Source organism: Mus caroli, unplaced genomic scaffold (genome assembly GCF_978045245.1).
Source record: "Mus caroli unplaced genomic scaffold, Mus_caroli_1 scaffold_15, whole genome shotgun sequence".
Classification (NCBI taxonomy): domain Eukaryota; kingdom Metazoa; phylum Chordata; class Mammalia; order Rodentia; family Muridae; genus Mus; species Mus caroli.
In genome coordinates, this window is record NW_028227270.1 from 20,908,437 (window position 1) to 20,932,629 (window position 24,193).

At 42.0% G+C, this 24,193-nt stretch overlaps 2 protein-coding genes across 2 annotated transcripts in view; both read left to right on the plus strand.

Moving 5' to 3' along the window:
• LOC110307932 (general transcription factor IIH subunit 2) overlaps nt 1-1,652 on the plus strand; it is a 45,101-nt gene extending 43,449 nt beyond the window's left edge. The window contains exon 17 of the mRNA XM_029468288.2: nt 1,602-1,652. Within this exon, the coding sequence (XP_029324148.1) occupies nt 1,602-1,636 (35 nt within the window). The 3' untranslated portion in view covers nt 1,637-1,652. The remainder of the gene's footprint in view (nt 1-1,601) is intronic.
• LOC110289217 (baculoviral IAP repeat-containing protein 1a) overlaps nt 1-24,193 on the plus strand; it is a 50,288-nt gene that overhangs the window by 4,537 nt on the left and 21,558 nt on the right. Inside the window, exons 2-6 of the mRNA XM_085830883.1 lie at nt 1,602-1,643; nt 7,576-8,137; nt 8,778-8,877; nt 21,486-21,567; nt 22,394-22,445. Of these exons, the coding sequence (XP_085687009.1) occupies nt 7,579-8,137; nt 8,778-8,877; nt 21,486-21,567; nt 22,394-22,445 (793 nt within the window). The 5' untranslated portion in view covers nt 1,602-1,643; nt 7,576-7,578. The remainder of the gene's footprint in view (nt 1-1,601; nt 1,644-7,575; nt 8,138-8,777; nt 8,878-21,485; nt 21,568-22,393; nt 22,446-24,193) is intronic.

Here is a 24,193-nt window from a genome sequence, read left to right on the forward strand (position 1 = left end):
GCAACCCTATAGGTGGAACAACATTATGAACTAACCAGTATCCCGGAGCTCTTGATTCTAACTGCATATGTATCAAAAGATGGCCTAGTCGGCCATCACTGGAAAGAGAGGCCCATTGGACATGCAAACTTTATATGCCCCAGTACAGGGGAACGCCAGGGCCAAAAAGTGGGAGTGGGTGGGTAGGGGAGTGGTGGGGAGGGTATGGGGGACTTTTGGGATGGCATTGGAAATGTAAATGAGGAAAATACCTAATAAAAATTATTAAAAAAAAAAAGAAAATATCAGTGTTTTCTGATGGTCTTACGCGACTCTTGTGAAAGGGTCCTTTGATCCTACAGATTGTGAACCACAGATCTATAGGCTATAAGGTAATGTTGAGCGATTCAGCCTTCATTGAAGACACAAGTATACTTTATAACTGCAACACATTATTCAGAAATTTCTTATGGTCTGTGATAAAAAGATACAGGAAGTTAATTGCAGATGATAGTGGATGTAATAAATTGTAACCTTCCAATGGCTTTGTCCTCAACTGATAGGATTTTAAGGATGCATTAAGTGGGTTGGCTAGATAACTCACCAAGCAAAGTCTGTAGACCTGATAACCTGAGTTTGATCCCTGGGATAAACTTTGTAGAAAGAGACCTGACTCATACAAGTTGTCTTCTGACTTCAACACAGGTGTCTTGCATATATGTTTATACACAAACACACACACTTTTAAAATGTAATAAAAGTGCATTAAATTATCTAGCACTTGGGAGACTGAGGTAGAAGGATTACCACAAGTTCAAGACTAACCAAGAATATATAGCTGTCCTGGATCTTGATTTGTAGACCAGGATGGCCTTGAACTCACCTTGAAGTCCACCTGCCTCTGCTCCGGAGTGATGGGTCTAAAGGTGAGTGCCACTACACCTAGTTATTCCAGAGGATATTTCAATCCCCTTGCGTACTGTTACAAACTATTGATGGAAAGTTTCAATTTGATTCACCTGAGAAGCACTGCTCCATTACATGAACAAATCTGAGTGAGGTAACTGAAAGTTCCAATGAATCAGGTGACCACTAGGAGGGGTTGGTTAGCTAAGGAAAACAAGACCTAGCAAATGGTAAAAACTTGGGTTACTCTTCAAACCCCCAACTTATATAATTAATTTACTAGATGCCAGATGAAGATAAAAAGGATAAAAAAACTGGCTAATTTTCTTGATTCCTGGAGCAATCACATATTATGTTTGAAAGTTTTTGCAAACCTAATTTTCAAAATTACTGGGTTTTGTTGGCTGGGTGTTTGGAGAGGAGTTAGATATATGTCTGGCTTTGAATGATAGGACACTCTTTGAGAACTTCAAGTAGCCATTGTCCAATGGGTTCTGATGGAGCCACAAAACCTGTTTCAAGGAAGTACCAGCTACTTGTGGCCACTACTGGAGCCTCTTCTCACAGCTCATACCTGTCACCCTGGATGTCACTGGGAGATGCTGGGCTAGAAAGCCATGGAGACTCCTTCTCCCTTGGGACATCAGGTCTCAGTTTGTAAGCAGACTTTAGTTCCTGTTAGACACAAAGTTCTGATATGGGAAATCTCATTGCAGGAAACCACCTGAGGAAGAAGCAGGAGCCTGACTGAACTGAAGGTAAAAGGACCTCAGGGGACCGTTATCTAGAGACAGTGCCTGACAGAATCCAGAATCCATGGTGGATGTATGATTGACTCAGCAATAATTCTTCTCCTTCTTCTCCTTCTTCTTCTTCTCCCTCTTCTCCTTCTTCTCATTCTTCTCCTTCTTCCTCCTTCTTCTTCCTTCTTCTTCCTCTCTCTCTCTCTCTCTCTGTCTCTCTTTCTTTCTTTCTTCTTCTTCTTCTTCTTCTTCTTCTTCTTCTTCTTCTTCTTCTTCTTCTTCTTCTTCTTCTTCTTCAAGATTTATTTATTTATTTTATGTGAATAAACCATAGCTGTACAAATGGTTATGAGCCATCATGTGGTTGTTGGGAATTGAACTCAGAACCTCTGCTCACTCCGACCCAAAGATTTTATTATTATATGTAAGTACACAGAAGTTATCTTTAGACAAACCAAAAGAGGGCGTCAGATCTCATTACAGATGGTTGTGAGCCATCATATATTTTCTGGGATTTGAACTCAGAACCTTCAGAAGAGCAATCAGTGCTCTTAACCACTGAGCCATCTCTCCGGCCCCCAGGTCAGCAATTCTTATTTCAGAAATTTACTCTGAGGAAATGTTAAAACTTGGGGAAAGGTTTTGCTTTTAGTATATTGATCTCATCTTTGTTTATAAAGAGAAAAATGGCAACAGCATTAATGGTCTATTTCAGAGGAGTAGCTATTGAGACATATTAATTAATTAAACAGCAACAGCAAAACAAAACCAACCAACCAACAAAAAACCCCAAAGCAGTGAAGGTAAAGAGATTGCCTCACAGGCCTGAGGTCAATCACTGGATTGCACTGTGGAGGGAGGATGTAGGAAAATGCCAGCTTCCAAAAGTTATTCCCTGACCTCCAGAGGACCACTATGGCATGAATGTGCCCACACTCATAAGTCACAAATACCCAACCATACAACATGTTAAGGGGAAATCAAGGTTTGCTTTTGGGTTCTAAGTCATGTTATGAAAAAAAAAAAGCAGAGAATCAGAAGGAAGCACAAGGATCATTTTATTAGAATTTCAGAGAAAACAATGAGGTAGACAAGGTGTAAGTCATGGCAGCTGCCCGAGGAGAGAAATGGAGAAGAGGAGGGACGTAAAATTTTTCAGTTAGGACCAAGAACACAGACAAACTCAGCAATGGAGTTCAACAAGCAGCTGCATGGGCTGGGAGTGGGGGTCTTCAGGGAAATGGGAAGTCTAAAGTGTCAGGAACCCATGCTTAGACTTTTGGTCACTATCCAGAAATGGAATAGGAAGAAAAAGGAAAAGTTACAGGTTTCACAAAATTATATATTTAATATATATGGGTGTTTTATCTGCATGCGTGTCTGTGCAATCAGGTGCATGTCTGGTGCCCATGGAGGCCAGAAGAGGACGATAGATCTCCCTGAAACTGGAGTTACAGACCATTGTGAGCTGCTATATGGGTGCTGGAAATGGAACCCAGGTCCTCTGGAAGAATATCCAGTGTTTGTAACCATCAAGCCCCAAAGCTATAGCTTTTGAGTTAGAACTGAGAAAGTTGGACAGGCTTAGCAGTGTTGCATAGTGGAAGCTGTGTAAATAACAACACGATCCTCTGTGGAGATAATTATCCTGCCCATGTTCTTACCAAATCTTGTGGTGAATCAGATTTCCTGTGGAGTGGTCTCTTGGTTGGATGATTGACAAGTCTGTTGGATTAACTCTTGAAGGAGGAGACAGTAATATGCATTGTCCTAAATTTAGGAGCAGATCAGAGTGTTTATAAGGGCAGGGAAGTGCACAGGGAGAACTCAGATGAGAGGCTAAAAATACTGTTTTCTCAAGTTCTGATGGCAGTGCTCTCTAGTAGCTAGCTAAACAATACATAAGTAGTAGTAAAAACTGTTTATTCATGAAAGGAACCCAGAAGCTTCTGTCTCTGTCTACTAGTACTTAACTTTGTAGGTGTCTGTTGTGGCCATGTCTGTGCTTGCTGAGGTAGCTCAGTGGTTGGGTACTTTCCTTCTATGGAAAAAGTCCTGAGCTCAATCCTTTACACCCATTCTAGACCACTGATGGAACTGAGGGATTGGTGAATGCAAGCCTGTTAGCCCAAATAGAGAACCTGGGCTCAATTCCTAACATCCACCCTAGTACATTTATTTATACATTTGTTAATGGGACAATGAAACGTTTAACTAAGAGAACAAAATCATAGAGTAAACTGCAGCAACTGTAACAAAAATTATGTTCCTGAGTCAGAAGAATAGGCAATAAATAGAGTGGAGGAGTAGAGTTCAGAGATTAACATGAAAAGTAGCAGCTGTTGAAGACTGGAAACCCTTCCTGGCCTGGGCCTCATTCAACCACAGGAGCATGCTAAAGAATTGCTAGCTTTTCAAAACCGGTACCGTTCTTACGCCGTCAGAGTGTTCCCTTTATTAAACTATCAGTAGGTAGTCCCTGTAACTATCCATGTGCTCCACAAACCTATTGTCAAAATATCTAAGAACTTGGGAACCCCAGTGACTGCCTGTCAGACTCAAATCCCTGCCTGCATGTGGAGTGGGGCATCTGGAGTTTGTAGGCAAGGGTGTGGTGAAACCACTGAACTGGTCCACTGCATGGGTAGAGAAAAAGAAGTTTATTTGGGAAGTTAGACTCTCAGATGTTCTCATGGAGGGCAGAGAATAGTGTAATGGGAAAAGCTTTGCCAATCTTAAGGGGACAGGGAGGAGAGGTGTGGGTCAAAACAGGCTGGGAGTTGCTGCAAGCTGTTTGGGTTATTAGGAACTAGATGCCCTTGTCCCAGGTAGCTGTAGTGAGTTTCCTGGGCTATTAGGAACTAGATGCCCTTGTCCCAGGTAGCTGTAGTGAGTTTCCTGGGCTATTAGGAACTAGATGCCCTTGTCCCAGGTAGCTGTAGTGAGTTTCCTGGGCTATTAGGAACTAGATGCCCTTGTCCCAGGTAGCTGTAGTGAGTTTCCTGGGCTATTAGGAACTAGATGCCCTTGTCCCAGGTAGCTGTAGTGAGTTTCCTGGGTTATTAGGAACTAGATGCCCTTGTCCCAGGTAGCTGTAGTGAGTTTCCTGGTAAACAGAACTCTGCCTTTGGACATTCCTGAGGAATGCAGAGTTTAGACTTCTTCAATAACCTCTGTTTACCTGGTCAGAGTCCCGCTTGAGTTAGGACTTTGTTACTAGCACAACTGTTTTGAGGGCTTACTCCTGAACTAACAGAGTTTGCATGCTGAGTACTAAATCTGAAGAGTGAGCACAACACACACAAAAGTGTCTTAGTCAGGGTTTCTATTCCTGCACAAACATCATGACCAAGAAGCCAGTTGGGGAGGAAAGGGTTTATTCGGCTTACACTTCCATACTGCTGTTCATCACTAAAGGAAGTCAAGACAGGAACTTACACAGGTAGAACCTTGGAGGCAGGATTGGATGCAGAAGCCATGGAGGAATGCTGCTTACTGGCTGGCTTCTGGCTTGCTCAGCTTGCTTTCTTATAGAACCCAAAACTACCAGCCCAGGAATGGCACCACCCACAATGGGCTGGGCCCTCCCGCCTTGATCACTAATTGAGAAAATTACAGCTGGATCTCATGGAGGCATTTCCTCAAGGGAGGCTCCTTTCTCTATGATAACTCCAGCTGTGTCAAGTTGACACAAAACCAGCCGGTACAAAGAGTTTTTTTTTTTTTTTTGTTTTTTTTTTTTTTTACAGAACCAAGTAATTTTATGAAATTGTCTCTGCCAGCTGATGGAATTTGGTATTTACTTTCCTCTGACATGCATGGTAAATATATGCTCATGTCACAACAATGCTTTCATTATTAACATTTAGAACTGGCCTTGGTGATGCAAACATGCGTAGTATTCTGTAGCCTGCGGCGGTATGGTCTGGGTGTTTCCAGGTGCTTGGCCTCTTATTCAAACAACTGAAAATAAAGTCTCAAAGAGATTTTCTAAAGAAGCAAAAATAACTATCCAGAGCTAAGTGATGTTACATATTTAGAGAGGGAGACACTGCCAAGATTGACAAATGGCTGTGTCAAAGAGAGTCCGGAAGCACCCTGACTGGTGTCTGGGGCTTTCGATCATGGGGTTGAAGAAGAGGAAGGAGTTGCTTCCCAGTAAGGAGATTGGTTCTTTATTTTGTCTGGCAGGCTGAAATTAACCAAACCTTTAAGTTCCTGAGTATGACCCTTTCCATAATGCATCTAACTTTCTTCATATGCATACCTAATTATACATAACAATAAAATGGTCAATAGTGGGGCAATGGGCTATTCACAGACAGGCTGGTCTCCAATTGAGTTGAGGCCTGAGCCCCGGGTAGAACCTGATGGGTGGTAATTCCCACCTACATGGGATGGAAGGCATTCCCTCATGTCTCCTGGGGCCCTGGCTCCTGTCAAAGTTACTGTCCCCACAGTCCCCATAGGAGAAGCTGTGGCTAGCAGTCATGTACACAATGTCTCAAGCTTCGGACCTTCAGGATAGTCTCCTCTCAGTTACCTAGCAACAGCAAGATAACAACCCCACTATAAGAGGGGCTGCTTGGCCCCTCCTCACTCTCTTAAACTCTTATGTTCCTTACTCTCTCTCTAAGCTTTTACCTCTCTCTCTCTAAGCCTTCACCTTTCTTACTCTTTAACTCTCTTTCTCTCTTTCCCTCCCTCTTTTCTCCTCTTGGCCATGGCTGGTCTCTCTCTCTCTCTTTTACCTTCTCTCTTTCCCCCTGACTTTCTACAATAAAGCTCTAAAACCATAGATTGTCTTTGTTCATCAAGGCCCAGACTAAGGTCTCTTGCCTGCACGGGAACCTCTTCACCTCTACCCTCTTCCTGTATCCCTGGGATCCCTATTCTGTTCTCAGCTCCTCTGCCATATTCAGCGTGGGATGACAGAGACTGAGAACCTGGTATCGGCGGCTGCCCCTTGTCCACCACACACCGTGTTGGTTCAGTGGCTTTACACAGCCAGATGCCCACCCGGGGCCAAGTGGAAAGCGTCTGGCACTCCTCCCGCATCTACCTGTCCAGAGCACAGGAACTCTGGCTGGATGCAGGCTCTCTCCCTTCCCCCTCTTTCCCATACACCCGACAGCCCACAGTCAATAGGCAGCGTTCCATAATTTTTTACTTGAAGACACAGTTTGACTTCCCTGCATATGTGCCCCAAACCAGTTCAGGCTAGATCAGCCTGTCCATTCTTCCTTCCTAATACATTGATGCTATCCATTGTCTAAACTTAAATGTTGGTAGGAGTGGCTCGGAGATGAACCCAGTGCAGGGTGGATCTGAAGGAGGAGTATATGTAGGTTAGTATAAGTGAGAAAAATGCACAACCCAAACCAAATAGGATCCCAGGCCAAACAAACAGTCTCCTATGCTCCTTGACCACAAGTTCTAGGCTAGCATGGGACACATAGCATGACCCTATCACAGAATAGCAAATGAACAAACAAACAAACAAACCTTTATGGATGAACCAGGCTTATTTGTCTTGTTTACTGTTTGTTCTTATGGGCTAGTCAGCTTGCTGGAATCACAAGTAGACACAGTGATTATTTCTTGAGTCAGAACATGAAACCTGATGTTTTGTGTTTTCCCAAAACAATGTCCTTTTTGTCTTGACAATCCAGGTATTACTTTAATATCTCTGCCTTCATTAAAAGCTTAGAACATGATCTGTATTTAAATATTTTGTTACCTTTACTTGGTAGTGTGGGGTAGGGGCATGAATGTGTCCATGTAATAGTCAGGACAACTTGTGGGAGTCAGTTCTCTTCTTTCAGCACATGGATCCAGGGGTTAGCTGCAAGTGTCTAGCCACTGAGCTACACCATGGGCGCTGAACCCATGCTCTTTATAGTTAAAACATTCCTATCACCATTATCTGCTTTCCTTGGTCCTTTAGAAAATGGCTGAGTCCTCCGAGGATCGAATTTCTGAGATTGATTATGAATTTCTCTCTGAGCTCTCTGTTCTTCTCGGGGTGGATGCAGTTCAGCTGGCAAAGAGCCAAGAAGAAGAAGAGCATAAAGAACGGATGAAAATGAAGAAAGGTTTTAACTCACAGATGCGCAGTGAAGCCAAACGACTAAAGACTTTTGAGACCTATGACACGTTCAGATCATGGACGCCACAGGAGATGGCAGCTGCTGGGTTTTACTACACAGGCGTGAAACTTGGGGTTCAGTGCTTTTGCTGTAGCTTAATCCTCTTTGGTACCAGCCTCAGGGAACTTCCCATAGAGAGACACAAGAAATTACGACCAGAATGTGAATTCCTTCTGGGCAAAGATGTTGGTAACATTGGCAAGTATGACATCCGGGTGAAGAGTCCAGAGAAGATGCTGAGAGGTGGCAAAGCAAGGTACCATGAAGAGGAAGCCAGACTGGAGTCCTTTGAAGACTGGCCATTTTATGCCCATGGGACATCACCACGTGTACTCTCAGCAGCTGGCTTTGTCTTTACAGGTAAGTGGATTCCATTTTGTGAGGTGTTTCTAAGGTATTTAAAGTTTAGGTTCCGTTTTGTGAGCAATATTTTGTAAATGAACCCTCATTGACGAACTGTGTTACATTAGACATAAGAAGTATTTCTTTTCTTTTTCTTTTTCCTTTTTTTTTTTTTTTAAATTTTTTGAGACAGGGTTTTTCTGTGTAGCCCTGGCTGTCCTGGAACTCACTCTGTAGATCAGGCTGGCTTCAAACTCAGAAATCCACCTGCCTCTGCCTCTTAAGCGCTGGGATTAAAGGTGTGTGCCACCAGTGCCCGGGAAGATGTATTCCATTTAATTTCAAGGATAACAAATTTCCTTCTGCTTTAATATATATTTAGTGTAGCATTATTGGTTTGCTATATATCTATACATATACATACACACATGCAGCCATGTATTTGCCTGTGTATTAAAGTAAAATGTAACTTTTCTTCAAATATAGACCTTAAATGTACCAGCAGTGGGCTGAGGGTATGGCTGAGTGCTAGAGCACTTCTGTAACCCCTACAAAGAACAGGCATGCTGGAGTCTGTCTTGTTCTGGTGCAGAATGGCCAGCTCCAAGGCACAGCTGGTGCCATTGCCGGCCAGACACACCCTTTCCTGCATCTGTAGGTAAAAGGGACACTGTGCAGTGTTTCTCCTGTGGCGGAAGCTTGGGCAACTGGGAAGAAGGAGATGAGCCCTGGAAGGAGCATGCCAAGTGGTTCCCCAAGTGAGTGGATAAGTATTTTATTTTTTACAAAGCAAAATAAAACAAGATGCAAAAGTGCCACATTGTTGGAATATTCCCTTGAGTTCTGATCTATCTCCTATCCAAGGTGGGATCACCCCTGAACTTTTCTTTTCTTTTTTTACTGAATATTTTATTTACTTATATTTCAAATGTTATCCCCTTTCCTAGTTTCCCCTCTGGAAACACCCTATCTCATCCTCCCTCCCCTTACTTCTATGAGGGTGCTTCCCCCACTCACCCAATCACCCCTGCCCTGGCATTTCCCTACACTAAGGCATCTAGCCTTCACAGGACCAAGGGCTTCTCCTCCCATTGATGTCTGACAAGGCCATCCTCTGTTATCTATGGGGCTGGAGCTATGGGTCCTTCCAAGTGTATTCTTTGGTTGGTGGTTTAGTTTCTGGGAGCTCTGGCGTTGGGGGGGGTGGGGCGGGAGGGGTTGGTTGGTTGATATTGTTGTTCTTCCTATGCGGTTGCAAATCCCTTCAGCTCCTTCAGTCCTTTCTCTAACTCCTCCATTGGGGACCTGATGCTCAATCCAATTGTTGGCTGTAAGCATCCGCCTCTGTATTTGTCAGGCTCTGGCAGAGCCTCCCAGAGACAGCTATATCAGGCTCCTGTCAGTAAGCACTTCTTGGCATCCAGCAAAGTGCCTGAGTTTGGTGTCTTTATGTACCCCAGATCTTTTCAAGTAAGGTAAGTAACAAATTTGAATCATGGTCACTTCGGTTTTTTTCTTCTATTTCGCTTTTATTTTAATATATCTGTGCATGTGTGTGTGTGTGTGTGTGTATACACATATGTGGACTTCTTCAGGTTGACCGAGCACGGCTACCTCATCACTCTCAGGGAACACTGGACCAGAACTCATAGATTGGCTAGACTAGCTGACCAGTGAGCCCTAGGACTGCCTGTCTCTGCTACTCCAGGACTAGGGTTAGAGAAGTGTGACCACACCCCACCTCTAAGTAGACACTGGGACTCAAACTCCAGATCCTCATGCTTGTGCTGAGGCACTTTATCTACCAAGCCATCTACTTATCATTCCAAATACTAAGATGCGCTGTCAAGCTGCAGTTGTGTGACTTACCCTAACTAATAGATGACTTAGTCTGCCCAGGGCTGCAATGGTGTAGAAATGAAAGAAAGCAAGAATGGTTAAGGCATTAAAATAATATCACATCCCGCAACATATGCACCAAATGAAAATGCTTGCTGGGTGCAGGGGCACACACCCAGCATTAGGAAGGTGGACACTGGAGAATCAGGAGTTCAAAGCCACCCTCTGCTAAAATGAGAGAGGACCAGGTAGGTCCTGAGTTGCCCACATCCTAGTGTCATAAGAGAACAGATGTTTTGTTCAGAGATTCAAGGTTTTTGTTATTGCATGTCTCTGCACAGAAAAATTATATTGTAAATATTTTTAGTCATCTTTTTAGTACTGGTTTTGAAATTTCTTTGTTTTTGTTTCTTTGTTTCTGCCAAGTAAAATTGTATTCCTTTCACTGGCTTTCAAGCTTTCATTATGGAATGATTGATAAAAATAAAAGGAGAGTGGTCCGCCCTGCACCGGAGCCCTCTGCCTCAGGAGCAGGGAGCGCCATCGTGGTTCCGGGACTCCACCGAACTTAGGAACTTAGTCTGCACAGGTGAGAGTGTGCACCACAGAGGCAGACAGCTTCTGGGACAGGCGGGAGCCACAGAGCCGTTGAGGCAGCACCCTTTTGGGGCCGAAGACATCCGGCACCCTCCCAGCCGGAGGACAGTGGTCCGCCCTGCACGGGAGCCCTCTGCCTCAGGAGCAGGGAGCGCCATCTTGGTTCCGGGACTCCGCCGAACTTAGAAACTTAGTCTGCACAGGTGAGAGTGTGCACCACAGAAGCTGACAGCTTCTGTGACCTGCCAAAGCAACACAGCATCTGGGAAAGGTCCTGGTTTGGGCCTTCTTCTTTGGCCAGGAGGAGGTCCAAACACCATATATCTGTGCACCTTCCCTGTAACAGGAGAGATTGCCAGTAGAGAGTGCTCTAACCACTGAAACTCAGAGGAGAGAGCCTGTCTCCCAGGTCTGCTGATAGACGTTAATCAGAATCACCAGATGAACAATCTCTAAACAGAGACAACTATAACAACTAACTCCAGAGGTTACCAGATGGCGAAAGGTAAACGTAAGAATCTTACTAACAGAAACCAAGACCACTCACCATCATCAGAACCCAGCACTCCCACTTCGCCCAGTCCAGGGCACCCCAACACACCCGAAAAGCTAGACCTGGATTTAAAAGCATATCTCATGATGGTGGTAGAGGACATCAAGAAAGACTCTAATAACTCACTTAAAGAATTACAGGAGAACATTGCTAAAGAGTTACAAGTCCTTAAAGAAAAACAGGATAACACAATCAAACAGGTTGAAGTCCTTAAAGAAAAACAGGAAAACACATCCAAACAGGTGATGGAAATGAACAAAACCATACTAGACTTAAAAAGGGAAGTAGACACAATAAAGAAAACCCAAAATAAGGCAACACTGGAGATAGAAACCCTAGGAAAGAAATCTGGAACCATAGATGCGAGCATCAGCAACAGAATACAAGAGATGGAAGAGAGAATCTCAGGTGCAGAAGATTCCATAGAGAACATCGGCACAACAATCAAAGAAATGGAAAATGCAAAAAGATCCTAAATCAAAACATCCAGGAAATCCAGGACACAATGAGAAGACCAAACCTACGAATAATAGGAGTGGATGAGAATGAAGATTTTCAACTCAAAGGACCAGCAAACATCAACAAAATTATAGAAGAAAACGTCCCAAATCTAAAGAAAGAGATGCCCATGAACATACAAGAAGCCTACAGAACTCCAAATAGACTGGACCAGAAAAGAAATACCTCCTGACACATAATAATCAGAACAACAAATGCACTAAATAAAGATAGAATACTAAAAGCAGTAAGAGAAAAAGGCCAAGTAACATATAAAGGCAAGCCTATCAGAATTACACCAGATTTTTCACCAGAGACTATGAAAGCCAGAAGATCCTGGACAGATGTTATACAGCCACTAAAAGAACACAAATTCCAGCCCAGGCTACTATACCCAGCCAAACTCTCAATTAACGTAGATGGAGAAACCAAAGTATTCCACGACAAAACCAAATTCACACATTATCTTTCCAGGAATCCAGCCCTTCAAAGGATAATAACAGAAAAAAACCAATACAAGGACGGGAACCACGCCCTAGAAAAAACAAGAAGGTAATCCCTCAACAAACCTAAAAGAAGAGAGCCACAAGAACAGAATGCCAACTTTAACAACAAAAATAACAGGAAGCAACAATTACTTTTCCTTAATATCTCTTAATATCAATGGACTCAACTCCCCAATAAAAAGACATAGACTAACAAAGTGGCTACAGAAACAGGACCCAACATTTTGCTGCTTACAGGAAACTCATCTCAGAGAAAAAGATAGACACTACTTCAGAATGAAAGGCTGGAAAACAATTTTCCAAGCAAATGGTATGAAGAAACAAGCTGGAGTAGCCATTATAATATCTGATAAGATTGACTTCCAACCCAAAGTCATCAAAAAAGACAGGGAGGGGCACTTCATACTCATCAAAGGTAAAATCCTCCAAGAGGAACTATCAATTCTGAATATCTATGCTCCAAATACAAAGGCAGCCACATTCATTAAAGAAACTTTAGTAAAGCTCAAAGCACACATTGCACCTCACACAATAATAGTGGGAGACTTCAACACACCACTTTCACCAATGGACAGATCATGGAAACAGAAACTAAACAGGGACACAGTGAAACTAAGAGAAATTATGAATCAAATGGATCTGGCAGATATCTACAGAACATTCTATCCTAAAACAAAAGGATATACCTTCTTCTCAGCACCTCATGGCATCTTCTTCAAAATTGACCACATAATTGGTCACAAAACAGGCCTCAACATATACAAAAATATTGAAATTGTCCATGCATCCTATCAGATCACCATGGACTAAGGCTGATCTTCAATAACAAAATAAATAATAGAAAGCCAACATTCACGTGGAAACTGAACAACACTCTTCTCAATGATACCTTGGTCAAGGAAGGAATAAAGAAAGAAATTAAGGACTTTTTAGAGTTCAATGAAAATGAAGCCACAACATACCCAAACTTATGGGAAACAATGAAAGCATTTCTAAGAGGAAAACTCATAGCTCTGAGTGCCTCCAAAAAGAAACTAGAGAGAGCACACATTAGCAGCTTGACAACACACCTAAAAGCACTAGAACAAAAGGAAGCAAATTCAAAAGGAAGCAAATTCACCCAAGAGGAGTAGACGGCAGGAAATAATCAAACTCGGGCAAAATCAACCAAGAGGAAACAAGAAGAACTATTCAAAGAATCAACCAATCAAGGAGCTGGTTCTTTGAGAAAATCAACAAGATAGATAAACCCTTAGCCAGACTCACTAGAGGGCACAGGGAAAGCATTCTAATTAACAAAATCAGAAATGAAAAAGGAAACATAACAACAGATCCTGAAGACATCCAAAACACCATCAGATCCTTCTACAAAAGGCTATACTCAATAAAACTGGAGAACCTGGATGAAATGGAGAAGTTTCTAGACAGATACCAGGTACCAAAGTTGAATCAAGATCAGGTTAATTATCTAAACAGACCTATATCCCCCAAAGAAATAGAAGCAGTCATTAATAGTTTCCCAACCAAAAAAAGCCCAGGACCAGATGGGTTTAGTGCAGAGTTCTATCAGGCCTTCAAAGAAGATCTAATCCCAGTTCTTCACAAACTATTCCACAAAATAGAAACAGAAGGTACTCTACCCAACTCATTCTATGTAGCCACAATTACTCTGATACCTAAATCACAAAAAGACCCAACAAAGATAGAAAACTTCAGACCTATATCCCTTATGAATATTGATGCAAAAATCCTCAATAAAGTTCTTGCTAACCGAATCCAAGAACACATCAAAACAATCATCCATCCTGACCAAGTAGGTTTCATCCCAGGGATGCAGGGATGGTTCAATATACAGAAATCCATCAACGTAATCCAGTATATAAACAAACTCAAAGACAAAAACCACATGATCATCTCGTTAGATGCGGAGAAAGCATTTGACAAGATCCAACACCCATTCATGATAAAAGTCTTGGAAAGATCAGGAATTCAAGGCCCATATCTAAACATGATAAAAGCAATGTACAGCAAACCAGTAGCCAACATCAAAGTAAATGGTGAGAAGCTTGAAGCAATCCCTCTAAAATCAGGGACTAGACAAGGCTGTCCACTTTCTCCATACCTATTCAACATTGTACTTGAAGTCCTAGCCAGAGCAATTTGACAACAAAAGGAGATCAAAGGGATACAAATTGGAAAAGATGAAGTCAAAATATCACTTTTTGCAGATGATATGATAGTATATATAAGTGACCCTAAAAATTCCACCAGAGAACTCCTAAACCTGATAAACAGCTTCGGTGAAGTAGCTGGATATAAAATTAAATCAAACAAATCAATGGCCTTTCTCTACACAAAGAATAAACAGGCTGAGAAAGAAATTAGGGAAACAACACCCTTCTCAATAGTCACAAATAATATAAAATATCTTGGCGTGACTCTAACTAAGGAAGTGAAAGATCTGTATAATAAAAACTTCAAGTCTCTGAAGAAAGAAATTATAGAAGATCTCAGAAGATGGAAAGATCTCCCATGCTCATGGATTGGCAGGATCAACATTGTAAAAATGGCTATCTTGCCAAAAGCAATCTACAGATTCAATGCAATCCCCATCAAAATTCCAACTCAATTCTTCAACGAATTAGAAAGTGCAATCTGCAAATTCATCTGGAATAACAAAAAACCTAGGATAGCAAAAACTCTTCTCAAGGATAAAAGAACCTCTGGTGGAATCACCATGCCGGACCTAAAGCTCTACTACAGAGCAATTGTGATAAAAACTGCATGGTACTGGTATAGTGACAGACAAATAGACCAATGGAATAGAATTGAAGACCCAGAGATGAACCCACACACCTATGGTCACTTGATCTTCGACAAGGGAGCTAAAACCATCCAGTGGAAGAAAGACAGCATTTTTAACAAATGGTGCTGGCACAACTGGTTGTTATCATGTAGAAGAATGCGAATCGATCCATTCCTATCTCCTCGTACTAAGGTCAAGTCTAAGTGGATCAAGGAACTTCACATAAAACCAGAGACACTGAAACTTATAGAGGAGAAAGTGGGGAAAAGCCTTGAAGATATGGGCACAGGGGAAAAATTCTTGAATAGAACAGCAAAGGCTTGTGCTGTAAGATCGAGAATTGACAAGTGGGACCTCATGAAACTGCAAAGCTTCTGCAAGGCAAAAGACACCATCAATAAGACAAAAAAACCACCAACAGATTGGGAAAGTATCTTTACCTATCCTAAATCAGATAAGGGACTAATATCCAATATATATAAAGAACTCAAGAAGGTGGACTCCAGAAAATCAAATAACCCCATTAAAAAATGGGGCTCAGAACTGAACAAAGAATTCTCACCTGAGGAATACCGAATGGCAGAGAAGCACCTGAAAAAATGTTCAACATCCTTAATCATCAGGGAAATGCAAATCAAAACAACCCTGAGATTCCACCTCACACCAGTCAGAATGGCTAAGATCAAAAATTCAGGTGACAGCAGATGCTGGCGAGGATGTGGAGAAAGAGGAACACTCCTCCATTGTTGGTGGGATTGCAAGCTTGTACAACCACTCTGGAAATCAGTCTGGCGGTTCCTCAGAAAATTGGACATAGTACTACTGGAGGATCCAGCAATACCTCTCCTGGGCATATATCCAGAAGATATCCCAACCAGTAAGAAGGACACATGCTCCACTATGTTCATAGCAGCCTTATTTATAGTAGCCAGAAGCTGGAAAGAACCCAGATGCTCCTCAACAGAGGAGTGGATACAGAAATTATGGTACATTTACACAATGGAGTACTACTCAGCTATTAAAAAATGAATTTATGAATTTCCTAGCCAAATGCATGGACCTGGAGGGCATCATCTTGAGTGAGGTAACACAATCACAAAGGAACTCACACAATATGTATTCAATGATAAGTGGATATTAGCCCAAAACTTAGGATACCCAAGATATAGGATACAATTTGCTAAACTCATGAAACTCAAGAAGAATGAAGACCAAAGTGTGGACACTATGCCCCTTCTTAGAATTGGGAACAAAACACTCATGGAAGGAGTTACAGAGACAAAGTTTGGAGCTGTGATGAAAGGATGGACCATCTAGAGACTGCCATATCCAGGGATCCACCCCATAATCAGCTTCCAAACGCTGACACCATTGCATACACTAGCAAGATTTTGCTGAAAGGACCCAGATATAGCTGTCTCTTGTGAGACTATGCCAGGGCCTAGCAAACACAGAAGTGGATGCTCACAGTCAGCTATTGGATGGATCACAGGGTTCCCAATGGAGAAGCTAGAGAAAGTACCCAAGGAGTTAAAGGGATCTGCAACCCTATAGTTGGAACAACATGATGAACTAACCAGTACCCCAGAGCTCTTGTCTCTAGCTGCATATGTATGGAAAGATGGCCTAGTCGGCCATCACAGGAAAGAGAGGCCCATTGGACTTGCAAACTTTATATGCCCCAATACAGGGGAATGCCAGGGCCAAAAGAATGGGAATGGGTGGGTAGGGAAGTGGGGGGGGGTATGGGGGACTTTTGGGATAGCATTGGAAATGTAGTTGAGGAAAATATGTAATAAAAAAATTTTAAAAATTAAAAAAAATAAAAGGAGCAGTAATAAGCACTTGTCAGCACTTCATCAGGAAATATTCCATATATCTCTTGCTAATGTTTTCCATGGAATAACAATAACAGGTGACTTCAAAGTGAATTCTAGGTGCCGCATAAAGAATTTGTTACTATTATAGCATATAAGACTTTAATAACTAGTTGAACCACACTATCATTATGTATCCTAGGAAAGGATGGCATTAATGCCCAAGGTCAAGTATCTGAATCAGCATTCAAGTGCTCGTTTCCATCCATCTCTTAATATTTCTAAAATAGATTTCGGTGTGTGTAGAGGGGTTGGGAGTGTGTTTTATATGCCAGGATGCTAGGGCAGAAGATGGTCTGTGAGAATGAGTCCCATGTGTCAACCTCAGATCTTCAGTTTCAGTAGCAAGCACAGCCTACCACCCCCTTATCAGTCTTGTCAGCCCAGAATTATGCATTTCATTTTCCTTGTCTGTTATTTTATTTTAAAGAAGTTACTTAACATGTCCTGTATAATTTTCTATACTTTACACTTAGCCAGAGTTATTTATTTATTTTCAGTGCTTTTCTCTAATTTCAGTAAACTGGTATTTTGGTTGGAAGGGCTTTTATTTTATTTTAAAGACAAGGTCTCTTTATATAATCCCAGGGTGGGTTAAACTTGATTATCCTCCTGCATCAACCTCTGATCTGCTAGGATTTGGATGTGCATCACTGTGCATAGGAGTTTTTTTTTAATTTATTTTTTAAAAAAATATTTGTAGTTCACTACTGTATATAGGAAGATTCCTGGGTAGATGCAAGGTCACACTCAAACCAAATAGGCAAGTATTTACAAGACACCTTGCACATAGGCAGCATGCTCACAAAAATGAAAGGCTATCTAGAATTATATTTAAATGGAACCATAAATATGCACAGTCCATGTAGGGTGAGCAGCCTTAAATATTCTTAGACTATATGACAATCTGTCAGAGAATGTGCAGAAAAAGTTACGAGGTGACATAAATTACATAGATGATCTTGGGCTTGAGTTTGCTGAGCAGTGAGGTGGTGAGAAAATTTCACATCTTACTTTGTTGTGGTAAATCTCCAACCCACACAAGCTCTGGCAATGAAAGTATGACTCAATTAATATGAATACATGCTGTGCATCTAGACTGGGCAGACCTACCGCTACACTACACTACCACCTTCCACATCTGTGAGGCCTCTTAGAATTTGTGGCTTCTCCAGGCCATGCGCTTCTGCTCTGCTTTCCTTCTTCTTCCTCTCCCTCTGCGTCCTCTCCCTCTTCCTTTGCTTTCTTCACTTAGATTATTTGGAAAAGACGTCTAAAAGAAAGTAAGAGAAGAGGAGGTTGGAAGGGAAGAGGGAATAAAGAGGAAAGAGAAATAAGTGAAGACAGTGTAAGAGGGAGAAATGTTTCCTGAGAAGGGATGAGATGGTTGTAGGAACAGTGCGGCCATGATTAGCAATTCATAGACTGCCACTACTGCTCTTTGGGAGTCACAGTGTACCCTGCAGATGCACCTGCTGCACTTCAGCCTCAGACAGAGCCCATGCTGCTGTTCCCAGGCTCCTAAATCAGCTCTGGCCTAGCTTGGATCTGTTGTCCTCAGGGCCCTGCATGTAGTGTTGTTGGCTGTACTCTGGACACTGTTGGCAGGGAATCTGTCATCAGCCCTAAGTAGAGCTGCATGTCTGCCTCCAGGGGTCCTTTGCTTCTTCTCTGACCCAGAGCAGATGGAACATGACTCACACAGGAAGAGGAGACAGTTCAGTGGCAGGCCAAACAGCTGGAAGGAGCGAGGTCTGCTCACACAAGAGCAGGTGCGTCAGTTTTAATCGCTGCCTGGTCACTTCTTTTATGAAATATTGAGAAAATGTTGGATATTCTCAAACTTTTAAAAACTGAATAATCAGTGTAAGCTTGTTTTGATAAAATTTTCACTTTTGAAACATGGACTTGCTATGCATCCCAGACTGACATCAAACTCACAATCCTTTCCCTGACTTCTAAGTGCTGGGATTGCAGTTTGCGTCACCATCCCTAGCAATTGCAGTAGTTTTAAAAATACCATTTTGTTGCCATAGTTGATTAATCTAGTCTACTCACCCAGTAGCAGCAGTGTGAGTTCTTCGCTACTCACTGCCCCAATATTGTTGATTATCATTGTGGATTATCAAATGTAAGACATGCACACACACACACCACACCTATGGCGGGGCCACTTCCAAACCTCCACGTAGCTAACACACCCCTACAATATTCCTGAATTATTTCTTAATAAAACCTATATTCCATCTTGGCCGTCCCAGCCTTCAGCCCTCCTGGGCCACGGTCCCTGACTCTTACATGTTGGCTGTCTCTCTGTCCTGCACTTCTCAGGCCTGATCCTTGTGTTTCTCTAGCATGGTGGTACTGCCTTTTCTTTGGTCCCCTTGCCTTTGAATCCTAAAGTCCGGCCTCTGTCTCCCTGCCAAGCCATTAGCCTCTGGCAACTTTATTCACCAATCAGAACCAGCTGGAGACAGTGTCTTACATGTAGGCTTCTCATGCATTTTGGGAACCCAGTAACACAATACAAGCATTAAACTATATCCAAACATGGCTTAAGAAAGTAATATTGAGGTGGGAATGATAGCATATATCAGGTGCCTGTAATCCCAGGTCTGTTGATGTGGAGCCAAGAGAATCAGAAATTGAAGGTTTTTAATTTTGATATTTAAAGAGCCTAAGGTGAGCCTGTGCCATCCAGAATCCTATCTCAACAGGAAAAAAAGTATTGAAATGTTTTTAAAGCAAGTTGCAAGTTGATTTACTATGGTATTTTAGAAAGGATGGATAAACAAATTCATTATAGTCCACCCTGTGTGCTATGGCTTACATGGGTTACATTCAGGCATAGTGCAGTGAATGGAAATATATGAAAAATGTAGCCAGGACCCTGGATGCCACAGACACGGAGTGGACAGAAGACCTTGAGAATATTTGAGTTATGTGATGGAGTTCACCTTCTGCTGAGAATGTAAGAGGAGAAGGGTGGTCTCACCCCCATTGACAAAGGAGTTTTCAGTCCCTTACCACACCATTAGGAAGAAACATTAGTTTCAGTTAGAGGAATGTCATTTAATCTTAAAAGTAGCTTCATGGGATGGAGAAATGGCTCAGCAGTTAAGAGCACTGACCGCTCTTTTAGCAGTCAATTCCCAGCAACCACATGGTGACTCACAACCATCTGTAATGGGATCCAACATCCTCTTCTGGTGTGTCTGAAGACAGCTACAGTGTACTCTTATACATAAAATAAACATCTACTGCATGCGATTGGCTGAGAGGAAAACAAAAATGATTTCTTGTTAAGCTGAACCACTTAGACTTGGTTTTTCAGGCTGGCTGTGGGTGGCTTCTGCCTCCTTGAGACAGGGTTTCTCTGTGTAGCCCTGGCTGTCCTGAAACTCACTCTGTAGACCAGGCTGGCCTCGAACCCAGAAATCCGCCTGCCTCTGCCTCCCAAGTGCTGGGATTAAAGGTGTGCGCCACTACTGCCTGGCTAGACAAATCTTTTTTAAAAAGTAGCTTTCCTTTTATGGAAAAGAAATATATTTCAAGATGATATTCAACATACTTTATAAAAATCAAAACCAATAGATTTAATATGTTACTTTATAAATTATCTTGATGTTTTTGTTTCATTATGTCACAACTAATTTTCACATTGATTCATTTTCTGTCCTTGATCTGATCATGGGTACTAGGCTTAGCCCCCTTAGCTGTATCAAAAAGGCAAAGATTTCACAGTCTCTCTAGTCAGTATCAATCTCTTCGATTGTTTGTTTTGCACTTCTGGTTTAAGGAAACTGACAGCAGAGAGCCATAGAACAGGCTTATACTACTCCTGAGGCTGATGGAGAAAGATTGCTTTAGTCCAAGAGTTTACCGTCAACACAGGAACACCTCATTTTAAAATAAAAACAAAAGTAATCTGTAGATTCAATTTAAAAAGCTATATGTGCTGTCATTAATATAAATAAATTATTCTATGAGAACACTTGTTTTTTTTTAAATTTTTTTTTTAGAATTTTTAAAAAAGATTTATTTATTTTATGTATATAAGCGCACTGTAGCTGTCTTCAGACACCAGAAGAGATTATTTCTCCAGCCCTATCAGGACACTTGTAATTCACATGAGTAAGATGAGTTTTTTTTTAATTCTAGTACAATAATTTTGATCACTCCCCCCAAACCCCCTAACTCTGCTCAGATCCTTCCCACTTCCTACTCAGCCAAGGTCATGTTTTTTCTCTCTCTGTTTCAACATCCTCCCTAAGAAACAGCCAAAAATAAAAACAATCAAAAACAGTAAAAAATAAAATGTGTAGTTTGTTTTGTGTTGGCCAACTATTCCTGGGCATGGGACCTGCTCTGGAGTGTTTTGTTATACCCGGTGACATGCCACTGGAGAAATCGATCGTCCCATTATCAGCAGGTATCAGTTGCAAATAGTTCCTGGTTAGGGGTGGGGCCTTGTGTCTACTTCCTCCTCTCACTTTCAGGGCTCCATCTGGTTTTTATCTGTTTAGGTCTTGTGCATACTACTGGGGCAAGGTTTTTTTGTTTTGTTTTGTTTTTGACAGTTTTACTGATATTTAAAGCCCAATAGCTCAATAGGTTTTATCAAGTGCTCATTGGAATGCAGAACATCTCTATTTATAGGGGTATATTTTAATTGTATTTCTAATTACAGATGTGAATTTCTTCAAAGTAAGAAATCTTCAGAGGAAATTGCCCAGTATATCCAAGGCTATGAGGGATTTGTTCATGTAACGGTAATTTATACCAGCCAACTTTTTCCAATAGTACATGTTCTTTACCTAATAATATCTGAATTGTCAGGGTGAGGGCTTTTGTTTGCTTTGTTTTCTGATGGATTCTGTGTCTTTCGCCCTTTCTCATCTCTGGTTGACAGAGAGGAATACAAAAATGTTCTCTTGTTAAGCTGGAACCATGTAGACTTGGTTTTCCATGCTGGCTGTGGGTGGTTTCTGTCTCCTTCATCTTCTCTCTGACTGAGGCCACTCCCCTAGCATCTTTCTGTAGCCTCTACCTGGATGTCACACTCAGTCCTCTGTGGTACCTGGCAGAGGCAGGGCACTCAGGATGCCTCCTACAGCTGGGCATTTAGACTCAAACTAGTGAGGGCAGTTGGGAAACACAACCCAAACTGAAGCCAAAGGAGACTGTATTTGCTGACTGACTCAGAAGCAACATCTGCAGGCAGCATGGGCTGAAAGTCTGAGTGCAGTTCCCTCAGAGGGAGAGTTGCTCAGTTGGAGAGGCCCTTCCGATGTGAGCCCTCTTTCTCTGTCTCAGTTCCTCATGAGTCAAATACATCTGTGTGTGTAACTGCAGTTCTCTTGTTGAGCTGGGTGCCTGGTATGAGCAGCCCTGAGAAAGGTTCCATTTCACTGATGTTTGGAACTGCATAAAAATCCCCCAAATCAATAAAAATCAAACCAAAATTAAAGGACGGATTTGCCCAAATTCTGCTGCTCTAATGAAACTTGGCTTCAGTGTGGGAACTCTTCAGCTGCAGCTCAGAGATGGATTCTATTTTATAAGTTAATCAGTCAGTAACCAAATTTCTTTCCACAGGGAGAACATTTTGTGAATTCCTGGGTCAGAAGAGAATTACCTATGGTATCAGGTAAAACTTCAGACACATTCCAAACTCTGCTTGTCTCTTTTTTTGTGTGTGTTCTCTCTCCCTCTCCCCCTCCCCCTGCCAATGAATACAGATGCTTTTGGAAGCCAGACAAGGACATCATATCCCTTGAAGGTGGAGTTATAGGCACTTGTGAACTGTCTGATGTGGATGCTGGGAACTGAACTCAGGACCTCTGAAAGAGCAGTCAGTGCTCTTAACTATTGAACCATCTCTCCAGCCCTTCTTTAAAACTTATCTTCATAAGCGATTTCTCTATTATGGAATGATTTTGGGTTTGTTTTTGTTGTTACTTTATGAGCAGGAGAGATGATTCAGTGGTTAAGGCTCTTTGCTGCTCTTGGGAAGGACTCAGGTTCAGTTCCCAGCACTCTCTGGCAACTCACAACTCCAAAAATCCAGTTCTAGAGGATCCAGTGTCTTCCTCTGACCTCCGTGGCCACTGCACATGTGTGGTGCAGGCAACCATGCAGACAAAAATCAAGAAGAATTTAAAAGTAAATGTAAAAATTTTAGACTCAATTATTTACTTACTATTGTATGTGGATGCCCATGGGTCCCATATGTGAAGGTGCAGAAGTCAGAGGACAACTTATAGGACTTGGTTCTCTCCTTCTACCATGAGAGAATTAATTTAGAGGTTATTAGGTTTAGTGGCAAACTTCTGTACCATGGAGCTGTTCATTAAGTGACTTAGTTTTTAGCATAGATAAGCATAACTAAGTATGTAGTGTTGGTGCTGTAACAGATGGTTCCCTTCAAACAACTGAAATAGTGGGTAAAATGTTTTGGAAGCAAGTTTTAGTGTTTCTTCTATCCCAGACTGGCCTCAAACTCAAATGAGCCTTGAACTTGTGACCCTTTTGCTGAGTTCTGAGACAGAGCTTCTCAGGTGCTGGGGGTGGAGCCTCAGTCTGCGTGGAGGCCAGGAGAGCACGCTAGTGACTGAGCTACAGCTACAGACATAAATGTAGTCTTAAATGGCTCCATGTGCTGTTAAGAAATTCAGGAATATTCCCAATAAAATCAGGTGACAGGTAAGAGGATAGTACTTGCTTGGCCAGCATGGGCAAGGTCCTCTGGATCCATCCCAGCATCCATGGAAAAGGAAACCTCAGTGTTAGTAATTTAGGTCAGCAGAGCATCTATATAGCAAATAGGACAGGCTCTGAGTTCAGGCCCAGCAGGGGTTAGGGACATGGGGACAAGGGACACTGCACAGGATGAAAGCAACCATAACAGTAAGAATTCTATGGTAGGATTTCTCACTCCTGCAATTGCTGCTCATGGAAGGAGACACTTATGTTCAGGTTGAACTATGACATTGGGTTAGAGGCCAGTACAGACTATATGAGTTTAGTGCCAAGTGTAGAGAGGTGTATGCCTGTAATCCCAGCAGTACGAAAGCTGAGGCAGAAATATTACATGTTGAAGCTTAGCTTAGTAAGTTTAACTTACTACACAGCAAATCATTTGCCATCTCCCATCAACATGGGAATGAAGGAACATCTCAGATGTTAAGAGTATTGTTCATACACAGGACTTGAGTTAATTCTAATGTGTCTACATAGTAGCAGCTTACATGAATGTTACCATAGCAATAGTGGCAGAGTCTACACTGTTACTGAGCATGCTCTTGTCATTATTAAACAATCAAGTTAGGGCAGTTCCTGGGCAGAGACTGAGTGCATTGAGCATATTAGGAACTCTAAGGGTCAGTGCTTGGGCAT